The 14,982-nt window shown below is 48.4% G+C and overlaps 1 protein-coding gene across 1 annotated transcript in view; it reads right to left on the bottom strand.

The window, feature by feature from the left end:
* Positions 1-4,561: 4,561 nt before the first annotated feature.
* The window catches only part of pik3c2g (phosphatidylinositol-4-phosphate 3-kinase catalytic subunit type 2 gamma), a 54,287-nt gene continuing 43,866 nt past the window's right edge, over positions 4,562-14,982 (bottom strand). Inside the window, exons 27-34 of the mRNA XM_065022292.1 lie at positions 14,499-14,608; positions 12,298-12,472; positions 11,216-11,334; positions 10,981-11,077; positions 10,451-10,523; positions 9,926-10,005; positions 9,441-9,566; positions 4,562-6,013 (exon numbers count right to left, since the gene is read on the bottom strand). Of these exons, the coding sequence (XP_064878364.1) occupies positions 5,831-6,013; positions 9,441-9,566; positions 9,926-10,005; positions 10,451-10,523; positions 10,981-11,077; positions 11,216-11,334; positions 12,298-12,472; positions 14,499-14,608 (963 nt within the window). The 3' untranslated portion in view covers positions 4,562-5,830. The remainder of the gene's footprint in view (positions 6,014-9,440; positions 9,567-9,925; positions 10,006-10,450; positions 10,524-10,980; positions 11,078-11,215; positions 11,335-12,297; positions 12,473-14,498; positions 14,609-14,982) is intronic.

Raw genomic sequence — 14,982 nt, 5'->3', positions numbered from 1 at the left:
CACCTCTCCATCTGATAACTTCTGCTTCTTAGAGCTTCTCCTTCTCCAGGACCTAACCATTGCATCTCAGCCTGGATTCAGCATCTTTGTCTTCGTTTGGTACTTCTAGAAACCCCCTAGAATCTTCCTAGGACGTCTCCATGTGTGGCATACCTAGAACCACTTAATTTCTCCATTACCCAGGCTCAGCATTGATAAAGGCCCTTTGCTAGTTCCAGGCAGCAGCAAGTAATTAAAAGTGGATGTAGGTACTGTATGATATAGATATCTGATTTATTGGCATAGAACAAGTCTGATATACAGTATTGTACGGAAACTAGTGGTATAGATCTAGTGATATAGATCAGCAGGACAATGGGACTGGGACTTTATGAAGGCACTGTACAAAGTAAGGGTATTTCAATTGTTGAAGTATTGACGCATAGTGACTCGAAGGAGTTCCGTTTCTGCATTCAACTCTGTGGATGAAGTCATGGTGGAGTTGAGGTACTTGGCAAGGGATGGGACAGGGACTGACTAAGGCTGGGGATGAGACAGGGACTGACTAAGGCTGGGGATGAGACAGGGACTGACTAAGGCTGGGGATGGGACTGGGACTGACTAAGGCTGGGGATGGGACAGGGACTGACTAAGGCTGGGGATGGGACAGGGACTGACTAAGGCTGGGGATGGGACAGGGACTGACTAAGGCTGGGGATGGGACTGACTAAGGCTGGTGATGGGACAGGGACTGACTAAGGCTGGGGATGGGACAGGGACTGACTAAGGCTGGGGATGGGACAGGGACTGACTAAGGCTAGGGAAGGGACAGGGACTGACTAAGGATGGGGATGGGACTGACTAAGGCTGGGGATGGGACTGACTAAGGCTGGGGATGGGACAGGGACTGACTAAGGCTAGGGATGGGGATGGGACTGACTAAGGATGGGGATGGGACTGACTAACGCTGGGGATGGGACAGGGACTGACTAAGGCTAGGGATGGGACAGGGACTGACTAAGGCTAGTGATGGGACAGGGACTGACTAAGGCTAGGGATGGGACAGGGACTGACTAAGGCTGGGGATGGGACTGACTAAGGCTGGGAGGGAGGGAAGGCTGGATGGGAGGGAGGGAAGGCTGGATGGGAGGGAGGGAAGGCTGTATGGGAGGGAGGGAGGAAGGCTGGATGGGAGGGAGGGAAGGCTGGATGGGAGGGAGGGAGGGAAGGCTGGATGGGTGGGAGGGAGGGAAGGCTGGATGGGAGGGAGGGAGGGAAGGCTGGATGGGAGGGAGGGAAGGCTGGATGGGAGGGAGGGAAGGCTGGATGGGAGGGAGGGAGGGAGGGAAGGCTGGATGGGAGGGAAGGCTGGATGGGAGGGAGGGAAGGCTGGATGGGAGGGAGGGAAGGCTGGATGGGAGGGATGGAAGGCTGGGTGGGAGGGAGGGAAGGCTGGATGGGAGGGAGGGAAGGCTGGATGGGAGGGAAGGCTGGATGGGAGGGAGGGAAGGCTGGGGGGGAGGGGCTAGGGAGGGAGGCTGGATGGGAGGGAAGGCTGGATGGGAGGGAGGGAAGGCTGGATGGGAGGGAAGGCTGGATGGGAGGGAGGGAAGGCTGGATGGGAGGGAGGGAAGGCTGGATGGGAGGGAGGGAAGGCTGGATGGGAGGGAGGGAAGGGCTGGATGGGAGAGAGGGAAGGCTGGATGGGAGCGAGGGAAGGCTGGATGGGAGGGAGGGAAGGCTGGATGGGAGGGAGGGAAGGCTGGATGGGAGGGAAGGCTGGATGGGAGAGAGTGAAGGCTGGATGGGAGCGAGGGAAGGCTGGATGGGAGGGAGGGAAGGCTGGATGGGAGGGAGGGAAGGCTGGATGGGAGGGAGGGAAGGCTGGATGGGAGGGAGGGAGGCTGGATGGGAGAGAGGGAAGGCTGGATGGGAGAGAGGGAAGGCTGGATGGGAGGGAGGGAAAGCTGGATGGGAGGGAGGGAAGGCTGGATGGGAGGGAGGGAGGGAAGGCTGGATGGGAGAGAGGGAAGGCTGGATGGGAGAGAGGGAAGGCTGGATGGGAGGGAGGGAAGGCTGGATGGGAGGGAGGGAAGGCTGGATGGGAGAGAGGGAAGGCTGGATGGGAGGGAGGGAAGGCTGGATGGGAGGGAGGGAAGGCTGGATGGAGAATAAAGTAGAATACTCTATTACAGACATGACAATCAACCGCTTACAATGATGGAAACCCATGTAACAAAAACATTCTAAACTTTCAGGACTTACAATACTTTACAAGGAACCAATGTGCTACAGTTCTAACAATAGAATCACCCCGGGACTGAAGGGATTGTCTTAAGACCAATGTGCTACAGTTCTAACAATAGAATCACCCCGGGACTGAAGGGATTGTCTTAAGACCAATGTGACTGTCTCAGAGTTAAGATAAAAATAACACATAAAACAAGGCATTGGAAAGGGCTATCAGCAGCTGCCACGGTTTAACAGTTAAAAAGACCAAAGCCTTGAGAAAGGCCCTGTGCAGTGGGTGATACCAAAACAGTCTACAATGTAGTCTATTCTCATCCCTACCCTCAATAACTCCCTCTATGAGTCCCTAATGGCCCATGTGGCCCTGGTCAAACGTAGTGCATTATATAGGGAATATGGTCCCATTTGGGACTCAAACCTTATGAATGTCGTGCAGAGCAGGTTGCCCAGGTCAGTAGCCTCCTGGGAGAATGGTGATTGATTACATGACTTTGTTCCACCTGGTAAATCTCTTCAATGGATCCCTGCATCCCATCTCTGCATCTAATCAATACATTCCTACGTATGACTCAGACTAATGACATTAATAGGGGCTGAGCTGGGGATGGGACTAGGGATGGGACTAGGGATGGGGATGGGACTAGGACTGAGCTGGGGATGGGACTAGGGCTGGGGATGGGACTAGGGCTGGGACTAGGTCTGAGCTGGGGATGGGACTAGGGCTGGGGATGGGACTAGGGCTGGGGATGGGACTAGGGCTGGGGATGGGACTAGGGCTAGGACTAGGTCTGAGCTGGGGATGGAACTAGGGCTTGGGATGGGACTAGGGCTGGGGATGGGACTAGGGCTGGGGATGGGACTAGGGCTGGGGATGGGACTAGGGCTGGGACTAGGTCTGAGCTGGGGATGGGACTAGGGCTGGGGATGGGACTAGGGCTGGGGATGGGACTAGGGCTGGGGATGGGACTAGGGCTGGGACTAGGTCTGAGCTGGGGATGGGACTAGGGCTGGGGATGGGACTAGGGCTGGGGATGGGACTAGGGCTGGGGGATGGGACTAGGGCTAGGACTAGGTCTGAGCTGGGGATGGAACTAGGGCTGGGGATGGGACTAGGGCTGGGGATGGGACTAGGACTGAGCTGGGGATGGGACTAGGGCTGGGGATGGGACTAGGACTGGGGATGGGACTAGGGCTGGGGATGGGACTAGGGCTGGGGATGGGACTAGGGCTGGGCTGGGGATGGGACTAGGGCTGGGGATGGGACTAGGGCTGGGGATGGGACTAGGTCTGAGCTGGGGATGGAACTAGGGCTGGGGATGGGACTAGGGCTGGGGATGGGACTAGGGCTGGGACTAGGGCTGGGGATGGGACTAGAGCTGGGGATGGGACTAGGGCTGGGGATGGGACTAGGTCTGAGCTGGGGATGGGACTAGGTCTGGGGATGGGACTAGGGCTGGGGATGGGACTAGGGCTGGGACTAGGTCTGAGCTGGGGGTGGGACTAGGGCTGGGACTAGGGCTGGGACTAGGGCTGGGACTAGGGCTGAGCTGGGGATGGGACTAGGCCTGGGACTAGGGCTGAGCTGGGGATGGGACTAGGGCTGGGTATGGGACTAGGGCTGAGCTGGGGATGGGACTAGGGCTGAGCTGGGGATGGGACTAGGGCTGAGCTGGGGATGGGACTAGGGCTGGGACTAGGGCTGAGCTGGGGATGGGAGGGAGGGAGCCAGCCACACGCTCTCATCTACCACTGTACTAACACAATCAGGCCATTAAGACATGAGATTAGGAGTCACAGTATAAACAATATGACATTTTACAACAAATGATATACACACATAACAAATAGTCAATTATGAGTTAAATAATGGATACAATTAATTACACATTTTCAAAACATACATTTCCTTCATTTTGTTCACATTGAGATATAAAAAGACAAGGAAGATGTAGAAAATAGATTCTGAATCTAGTGTCCAGAATCAGACTTGAGTCTCCCTGCTAGCCTTAGTTCCTTGTAACATTCCATTCTTCGAATCCAAACACTAGTAGCTTGTTTAGGATGTTGACTCGTCTATATGAAGGAGCAGGATGTTGACTCGTCTATAGGAAGGAGCAGGATGTTGACTCGTCTATATGAAGGAGCAGGATGTTGACTCGTCTATATGAAGGAGCAGGATGTTGACTCGTCTATAGGAAGGAGCAGGATGTTGACTCGTCTATAGGAAGGAGCAGGATGTTGACTCGTCTATAGGAAGGAGCAGGATGTTGACTCGTCTATATGAAGGAGCAGGATGTTGAAGGAGCAGGATGTTGACTCGTCTACTGTTGACTCGTCTATAGGAAGGAGCAGGATGTTGACTCGTCTATAGGAAGGAGCAGGATGTTGACTCGTCTATAGGAAGGAGCAGGATGTTGACTCGTCTATATGAAGGAGCAGGATGTTGACTCGTCTATATAAAGGAGCAGGATGTTGACTCGTCTATAGGAAGAAGGATGTTGACTCGTCTATAGGAAGGAGCAGGATGTTGACTCGTCTATAGGAAGGAGCAGGATGTTGACTCGTCTATATGAAGGAGCAGGATGTTGACTCGTCTATATAAAGGAACAGGATGTTGACTCGTCTATATGAAGGAGCAGGATGTTGACTCGTCTATATGAAGGAGCAGGATGTTGACTCGTCTATAGGAAGGAGCAGGATGTTGACTCGTCTATAGGAAGGAACAGGATGTTGACTCGTCTATATAAAGGAGCAGGATGTTGACTCGTCTATATGAAGGAGCAGGATGTTGACTCGTCTATATGAAGGAGCAGGATGTTGACTCGTCTATATGAAGGAGCAGGATGCAGTAAAGTAGTTGCACATGAGAAGGCATGCTAAAACAAGTTGTTTTGCACAACCTCGAGTGTGCAATTGCTTTTCTACAACGGGTTTCCAATTCAATAAAAAACATAATTTTTGACAACTGTATTCGTAGGCTACTATTTCATCCCTCAACGGAAATGGATGCTGAAAGGTTTCTCAGATTAAACAGAAAACCAAGATGCCCATTTTTTGCATCGTAGATGTGCCTGTGCTAAACAGGTTTCTTAGTATGGCTTAGAACACTTCTCAACCAATCACAATGCTTGTTTTGACCAACCCGTTTTAGAAATCTCCTTAGATGCTGATCTAGGGTTGAGTTTTTACTTCCCTTCCCTCGTGGTAGAGTTCTGGATTAGATGAGGATTGTTAAAAAGATCCCAGATCAGTGCCAATAGAACAGACAAGTTCTAAGGATAAGAAATCCTTCCACGCTCCATGTAGGTTCCTGTACAACACTGCCATCTATTGGTGGTAGGCTGGCATCACATCACCTCTCCAGAATGGTGTTCAGTAGGGAGAAAACATTTTGAAACGGAATGAGGTGCTACCTGTTCTTGCCCAATGAAAGACGCTTCTTTTTTTCTTTCTTTTTTTTCTCCAAACGTTTTTCAAACTGAGGGAAACAGGGAGAGACAGTGCTACTTGGACTTTGTCCAATAAGAAACGCTCATCTTCGGGTTTCCGCACTAGGCATCAGATTTCCCAGTAGGCAACCACTGTGCGACGTTGTAAAAGGTTATGCTGCGATGCGCCTTAATAAAAAGGCACTAGGCACCCGATTGTCCAGTAGGAACCACTCCTCTGTGTCCATGTTGTTCTGTTCCAGTCTGACGTTGGCTGAGGCCACAAAGACCTTCCTGCTCTTCACTGTCACCTCTAACTCGCGGTCTTGCACAGACGACATGTCACGGTACTCTATCTACAGACAGACGGAGAAGAACAACACTTTGTTATTCATTTTGACTTTTAAATATTTTTAAATGTGTCTTTTTTTGCTTTTAGCAAAAGGTCAGAGAGAGATTAGAAATGTAGCACAGGGAATGTCTGGTCATACTAACCACAAACGACTTACTTTCATCTGCACCACAGTGTCTACACTCCCAGTGTCTACACTCCCACAGTGTCTACACTCCCAGTGTCTACACTCCCACAGTGTCTACACTCCCAGTGTCTACACCCCCACAGTGTCTACACTCCCACAGTGTCTACACTCCCAGTGTCTACACTCCCAGTGTCTACACCCCCACAGTGTCTACACTCCCACAGTGTCTACACTCCCAGTGTCTACACTCCCACAGTGTCTACACTCCCACAGTGTCTACACTCCCAGTGTCTACACTCCCACAGTGTCTACACTCCCAGTGTCTACACTCCCACAGTGTCTACACTCCCACAGTGTCTACACTCCCACAGTGTCTACACTCCCAGTGTCTACACTCCCAGTGTCTACACTCCCACAGTGTCTACACTCCCACAGTGTCTACACTCCCACAGTGTCTACACTCCCAGTGTCTACACTCCCACAGTGTCTACACTCCCAGTGTCTACACTCCCCCAGTGTCTACACTCCCACAGTGTCTACACTCCCAGTGTCTACACTCCCAGTGTCTACACTCCCACAGTGTCTACACTCCCAGTGTCTACACTCCCACAGTGTCTACACTCCCAGTGTCTACACTCCCACGGTGTCTACACTCCCAGTGTCTACACTCCCAGTGTCTACACTCCCACAGTGTCTACACTCCCAGTGTCTACACTCCCACAGTGTCTACACTCCCAGTGTCTACACTCCCACAGTGTATACACTCCCACAGTGTCTACACTCCCAGTCTCTACACTCCCAGTGTCTACACTCCCACAGTGTCTACACTCCCACAGTGTCTACACTCCCACAGTGTCTACCCTCCCAGTGTTTACACTCCCACAGTGTCTACACTCCCCCAGTGTCTACACTCCCCCAGTGTCTACACTCCCAGTGTCTACACTCCCACAGTGTCTACACTCCCAGTGTCTACACTCCCAGTGTCTACACTCCCACAGTGTCTACACTCCCAGTGTCTACACTCCCACAGTGTCTACACTCCCAGTGTCTACACTCCCACAGTGTCTACACTCCCACAGTGTCTACACTCCCAGTGTCTACACTCCCAGTGTCTACACTCCCACAGTGTCTACACTCCCACGGTGTCTACACTCCCAGTGTCTACACTCCCAGTGTCTACACTCCCACAGTGTCTACACTCCCAGTGTCTACACTCCCACAGTGTCTACACTCCCAGTGTCTACACTCCCAGTGTCTACACTCCCACAGTGTATACACACCCACAGTGTCTACACTCCCAGTCTCTACACTCCCAGTGTCTACACTCCCACAGTGTCTACACTCCCAGTGTCTACACTCCCACAGTGTCTACACTCCCACAGTGTCTACTCTCCCACAGTGTCTACACTCCCAGTGTATACTCTCCCACAGTGTCTACACCCCCACAGTGTCTACACTCCCACAGTGTCTACTCTCCCACAGTGTCTACACTCCCATTGTATACTCTCCCACAGTGTCTGCACTCCCACAGTGTCTACACTCCCAGTGTCTACACTCCCACAGTGTCTACACTCCCAGTGTCTACACTCCCAGTGTCTACACTCCCACAGTGTCTACACTCCCACAGTGTCTACACTCCCACAGTGTCTACACTCCCAGTGTCTACACTCCCACAGTGTCTACACTCCCAGTGTCTACACTCCCACAGTGTCTACACTCCCAGTGTCTACACTCCCACAGTGTCTACACTCCCAGTGTCTACACTCCCACAGTGTCTACACTCCCACAGTGTCTACACTCCCACAGTGTCTACACTCCCAGTGTCTACACTCCCACAGTGTCTACACTCCCACAGTGTCTACACTCCCAGTGTCTACACTCCCACAGTGTCTACACTCCCACAGTGTCTACACTCCCAGTGTCTACACTCCCAGTGTCTACACTCCCACAGTGTCTACACTCCCAGTGTCTACACTCCCACAGTGTCTACACTCCCAGTGTATACTCTCCCACAGTGTCTACACCCCCACAGTGTCTACACTCCCACAGTGTCTACTCTCCCACAGTGTCTACACTCCCAGTGTATACTCTCCCACAGTGTCTACACTCCCACAGTGTCTACACTCCCAGTGTCTACACTCCCACAGTGTCTACACTCCCAGTGTCTACACTCCCACAGTGTCTACACTCCCAGTGTCTACACTCCCAGTGTCTACACTCCCACAGTGTCTACACTCCTACACTGTCTACACTCCCACAGTGTCTACACTCCCACAGTGTCTACACTCCCACAGTGTCTACACTCCCACAGTGTCTACACTCCCAGTGTCTACACTCCCCCATTGTCTACACTCCCACAGTGTCTACACTCCCACAGTGTCTACACTCCCACAGTGTCTACACTCCCAGTGTCTACACTCCCACAGTGTCTACACTCCCAGTGTCTACACTCCCAGTGTCTACACTCCCACAGTGTCTACACTCCCACAGTGTCTACACTCCCACAGTGTCTACACTCCCACAGTGTCTACACTCCCAGTGTCTACACTCCCACAGTGTCTACACTCCCAGTGTCTACACTCCTACACTGTCTACACTCCCACAGTGTCTACACTCTCAGTGTCTACACTCCCAGTGTCTACACTCCCAGTGTCTACACTCCCACAGTGTCTACACTCCCAGTGTCTACACTCCCACAGTGTCTACACTCCCAGTGTCTACACTCCCAGTGTCTACACTCCCACAGTGTCTACACTCCCAGTGTCTACACTCCCACAGTGTCTACATGATTGATGTGATGAAGCCCATATACTCTGCCCCATGGCTCTCCAGTCTACAAGCCTTGTATTGCTTAATGAGAACAGTCCACAGCAGGCCTATTGTTATAAATAACTCAAAACAGAGGCTGCAATTCTAGCTATTGAAAACATCAGACTAAAGTATGTTTGACTGTTTCATAATTGAAGCCATGTTGAGGCATAATTTTAGATAACGTGCTGCTCACACTGCTAAAGTGACAGTTGAATATTCCTTCTCCCCTGTTCTCACGGGCATACATACATTTAGAGTTTCTCAACAAGGAAACCTAACTTTATGTGTGGCACTGCGGTCCAAGACCCTACAGACCCTGGTTCGATCCCGGGCTGTATCACAACCCCGGCCGTGATCGGGAGTCCCATAGGGCGGTGCACAATTGGTCCAGCATCGTCCGGGTTTGGCCGGGGTAGACCATCATGGTAAAAATAGGAATTTGTTCTTAACTGATTTGCCTAGTTAAAGAAAGGTAAAATAAATAATAATGTACCAGTTCATTGAAGGTAGGGTTGTGGTTGTTACGGACCACCTTGGTCTTCCTTTTGGATCTTTTGAGGGGGTCTGGCTTCAGCCTGGTGACCACATAGGCATCTGGACACGAACCATTGGCCAACTTCTGATGTATTGGAGCAGAGAGACAAGTACAACAGTTAGTGGTGAAGAAGAAGATAAAGAAGAAGGAGAAGAAAATGAAGATAAAGAAGGAGAAGAAGATAAAGAAGGAGATGAAGAGGAAGAAGAAGGAGGAGGAGAAGAAGGAGAAGAAGAAAATAAAGAAGAAGATGAAGAAGAAGATAGAGGAAGATAAAGAAGAAGTTAAAGGAGATGAAGATTAAAAGAAGAGAAGATGAAGATAAAGAGGAAGATGAAGATAAAGAGGAAGATGAAGATAAAGAAGGAAAAGAAGATAAAGAAGAAGATGAAGAAGAAGAAGATAAAGATGAAGAGGAAGAAGAAGTAAAGAACACGACTCACAATGTTCTTGAGGTGTTTGACCAGGACAGAGAGCTTGTGGTCGTTGTAGGAAATGTAGAGTTGAATCTGGGGTCCACCGTCTGGCAACACAACAGATAAGATACGATACGTAACATTTTCCTCTAGGGGTGCTCTTGAGACAAAAAGGTTCCCCAGCCTAAATGGACAGAAATATTGTCCAGAAAGTTCCTCATTGAACACACAGCCCCCCACCCCAAACCCTTGCAAAATGATGTTACCCTGTCATTTTAGGTAATCAATTGGTAGATTTCAAACATAAAGAAGTGTAACATTTGACATTTGAGTCATTTAGGTCTTCTCTAGAGCGACTTATAGGAGCAATTAGGGTTGCGTGCCTTGCTCAAGGGCACATCGGCAGCTCTTCTCTACAGCGACTTATAGGAAGCAATTAGGGTTGAGTAGTCGGCTCGGGGATTCGAACCAGAAACCTTTTGGTAACTGGTTACTGGCTCAATGCTAGACTACCTGCCGCTCGTAAAGGAGTGGTGCATAAAGAAACATTACCTCTGTCTGATTTCACACAGTTGGGAGTCCTGGTCTTGGGTCCATCCAGAAACAAACAGCACACAAACTCATTCTGTCGACGGCACAATTAAATATGCTTTAGACCACGGGTTCAGTTCATGGGATTCGAACTGTGGAGATCAAACAATGACAGTCTTTTCCGTAACTAGAATAAGAAGACGAAGACGAAGAAGATGAAGATAAAGAAGAAGATGAAGTAGAAGATAAAGAAGAAGATGAAGTAGAAGATAAAGAAGAAGATGAAGATGATGAAGTAGAAGATAAAGAAGAAGATGAAGATAAAGAAGAAGATGAAGTAGAAGATAAAGAAGAAGATGAAGAAGAAGATGAAGAAGAAGATGAAGAAGAAGATAAAGTAGAAGATAAAGAAGAAGATGAAGAAGAAGATGAAGATGAAGAAGAAGATAAAGTAGAAGATAAAGAAGAAGATAAAGAAGAAGATGAAGAAGAAGAAGAAGAAGAGGAGGAAGAAGAAGAGGAGGAAGAGGAGAAGGAGGACTAGAACGTACGCCTTTACATGGTCCTTCGAACAGTTCCTTCAGATATTTATTCAGCAGGGACATTTTTCTGCCTGGAGTGAACGACATCTGGAACCATTTGGGGAATCTACCCCAATAATGAAAAGAGCATGAATAAATAGGAATTCAATTTGAATGAATGTAATTCACATGAAATGGGACATACCTATGTGTGTCAAGGAGCGAGTAGACGGTGTAACTCAACAGTATAGTAGCTCAGACTCACTGTGGGAGAGTAGACTCCATGAAGTGTTTCTTCAGCTCTTTGTGGATCAGCTCAAACTGACCGAATGTCTTCTCGCTGATCAGATAGCCGTCTTCAATGGTCACCCTCAACTCGTACGTCTGAAATTACACATCGTCAAAAGTCTTCCCGGAGACACAATGAAGTATACACTTTAAACTGCCCCGGGAGCACTTTGACATCGACAGAAGTAATTATCTTTTATCACATATCGTATCATTATCACGTTATCTCCCTCGTAATTACACTTGTGAAAGGGATTTTAGGAGTCACTGCATGAACATACTACACTTTTAGAAAAAAGGTTATTGGATTGTCCTGATATTAGCACCCTTTATGGTTCCAGGTATAATTTGTTTTGGTTCCAGGTAGAACCATTTTGGGTTCCACGTAGACGGACAACCCATCTCCTACCCACCAGACAGACAACCCATCTCCTACCCACCAGACAGACAACCCATCTCCTACCCACCAGACAGACAACCCATCTCCTACCCACCAGACAGACAACCCATCTCCTACCCTCCAGACAGACAACCCATCTCCTACCCACCAGACAGACAACCCATCTCCTACCCTCCAGACAGACAACCCACAACCCAGTGTCAGAGACACTCACCACATCCTTGTCTTTCACAGGGGTCAGAGACACTCACCACATCCTTGTTCTTCACTGGGGGCAGAGACACTCACCACATCCTTGTCCTTCACGGGACACTCACCACATCCTTGTCTTTCACAGGGGTCAGAGACACTCACCACATCCTTGTCTTTCACAGGGGTCAGAGACACTCACCACATCCTTGTCCTTCACGGGGAGGGGGGGGGGCAGAGACACTCACCACATCCTTGTCCTTCACAGGGGTCAGAGACACTCACCACATCCTTGTCTTTCACAGGGGTCAGAGACACTCACCACATCCTTGTCTTTCACAGGGGTCAGAGACACTCACCACATCCTTGTCTTTCACAGGGGTCAGAGACACTCACCACATCCTTGTCCTTCACAGGGGTCAGAGACACTCACCACATCCTTGTCTTTCACAGGGGTCAGAGACACTCACCACATCCTTGCCCTTCACAGTGTACTTCTGTATGACAGCTTCCTGGATGTTGGTGTTGGGGGAGGTGTTCTGAGAAGGGCTGGGTGGCGCCAGCTTCTTCCCAGAGGACTGGACCATGGTGTGGATCAGGAAGTTGAGCTTGACTGGGAAACTGCCCATGCTCTCCTTGATCTTCCTGCAAGACGGAAGTACAAATCAAATCAAAGTTTATTTCTCACGTGCGCCGAACACAACAGTGAAATGCTTACTTACAGGCTCTAACCAATAGTGCAAAAAAGGTATTAGGTGAACAATAGATAAGTATAAAAGTAGCGAGGCTATAGACAGTAGAGAGGCTATATACAGTAGAGAGGCTATATACAGTAGAGAGGCTATATACAGTAGAGAGGCTATATACAGTAGAGAGGCTATAGACAGTAGAGAGGCTATAGACAGTAGAGAGGCTATATACAGTAGAGAGGCTATATACAGTAGAGAGGCCATATACAGTAGAGAGGCTATATACAGTAGAGAGGCTATATACAGTAGAGAGGCTAAATACAGTAGAGAGGCTATAGACAGTAGAGAGGCTATAGACAGTAGAGAGGTTATATACAGTAGTGAGGCTATATACAGTAGAGAGGTTATATACAGTAGAGAGGCTATATATAGTAGAGAGGCTATATACAGTAGAGAGGCTATATACAGTAGAGAGGCTATAGACAGTAGAGAGGCTATATACAGTAGAGAGGCTATAGACAGTAGAGAGGTTATATACAGTAGTGAGGCTATATACAGTAGAGAGGTTATATACAGTAGAGAGGCTATATATAGTAGAGAGGCTATATACAGTAGAGAGGCTATATACAGTAGAGAGGCTATAGACAGTAGAGGGGCTATATACAGCAGAGAGGCTATATACAGTAGAGAGGCTAAATACAGTAGAGAGGCTATATACAGTAGAGAGGCTAAATACAGTAGAGAGGCTATATACAGTAGAGAGGCTAAATACAGAAGAGAGGCTATAGAGAGTAGTGAGGTTATATACAGTAGAGAGGCTATATACAGTAGAGAGGCTATATACAGTAGTGAGGCTATAGACAGTAGAGAGGCTATAGAGAGTAGTGAGGTTATATACAGTAGCAAGACTATATGCAGTAGAGAGGCTATATACAGTAGTGAGGTTATATACAGTAGAGAGGCTATATACAGTAGTGAGGTTATATACAGTAGAGAGGCTATATACAGTAGAGATGCTATATACAGTAGAGATGCTATATACAGTAGAGATGCTATAAAAGTAGCGAGGCTATATACAGTAGAGAGGCTATATACAGTAGAGAGGCTATATACAGTAGCGAGGCTATATACAGTAGAGAGGCTATATACAGTAGTGAGGTTATATACAGTAGAGGCTATATACAGTAGAGGGGCTATATACAGTAGAGGGGCTATATACAGTAGAGAGGCTATATACAGTAGAGAGGCTATATACAGTAGAGAGGTTATATACAGTAGTGAGGCTATATACAGTAGAGAGGCTATATACAGTAGAGAGGCTATATACAGTAGAGAGGATATATACAGTAGAGAGGCTATAGACAGTAGAGGGGCTATATACAGCAGAGAGGCTATATACAGTAGAGAGGTTATATACAGTAGAGGCTATATACAGTAGAGAGGCTATATACAGTAGAGAGGCTATATACAGTAGAGAGGCTATAGACAGTAGAGAGGTTATATACAGTAGAGAGGCTATAAAAGTAGCCAGGCTATATACAGTAGAGAGGCTATAGACAGTAGTGAGGCTACAGACAGTAGAGAGGCTACAGACAGTAGAGAGGCTATAGACAGTAGAGAGGCTATAAAAGTAGCCAGGCTATATACAGTAGTGAGGCTACAGACAGTAGAGAGGCTATATACAGTAGAGAGGCTATAAAAGTAGCCAGGCTACGTACAGACACCGGTTAGTCAGGCTGATTGAGGTAGTATGTACATGTAGGTAGATATGGTTAAAGTGACTGTGCATATACGATGAACAGAGAGGAGCAGTAGCTGGACGGATGGACTGGCAAAGAAACCCTGTAGTTTTTAGGTTTATATAGACATTAAAAGGAAAGAACCCAGAGAGAGACGGAAAGAGGAGTCCGTTGTAATATTAGTAACAGCACGAGTGTGTTTTCCAGACGGAAAGAGGAGAGGCAGTATCAGAGTCATATTACTTGGTGAAGTAGGACGTGGCCTCCATCTTAGAGTTCTGAGGTTTCAGGTTGTTCTGAACATACTGCAGGTCCTGGATGTCATTCAGCTCCGGCATACCTGCACCCAGCATCTACACCCACAGGCACGCATTCAATCATTCTACAATGTAACACACCTTCACGACGATGTCATAAGCATGTCATAATGCTTCGTAAGGTGTTACCAAGGTGTTATTAAGGGGTATACTGACCAGCTGCAGAAGGCTGAGCACCAGGGTGGTCATAAGTCTGTTATAATGCTTCATAAAGTGTTACTAAGTTTTTTTTTTTCATAAGTAGAATTGGAGTTTGTTAGTTAGTAAGTAGTTAGAGGTATACTGACCAGCTGCAGTAGGCTGAGCACCGCAGTGGTCATAAGCCTGTCATAATGCTTCGTAAGGTGTTATTAAGGTGTTATTTAAGAGGTATACTGACCAGCTGCAGTAGGCTGAGCACCAGGGTGGTC

This window comes from Oncorhynchus nerka, linkage group LG9a (assembly GCF_034236695.1).
Source record: "Oncorhynchus nerka isolate Pitt River linkage group LG9a, Oner_Uvic_2.0, whole genome shotgun sequence".
In the NCBI taxonomy this organism is placed as follows: Eukaryota; Metazoa; Chordata; class Actinopteri; order Salmoniformes; family Salmonidae; genus Oncorhynchus; species Oncorhynchus nerka.
Note: the sequence above shows the minus strand (reverse complement) of the source record. Positions and strands in the feature narration are given on the sequence as shown.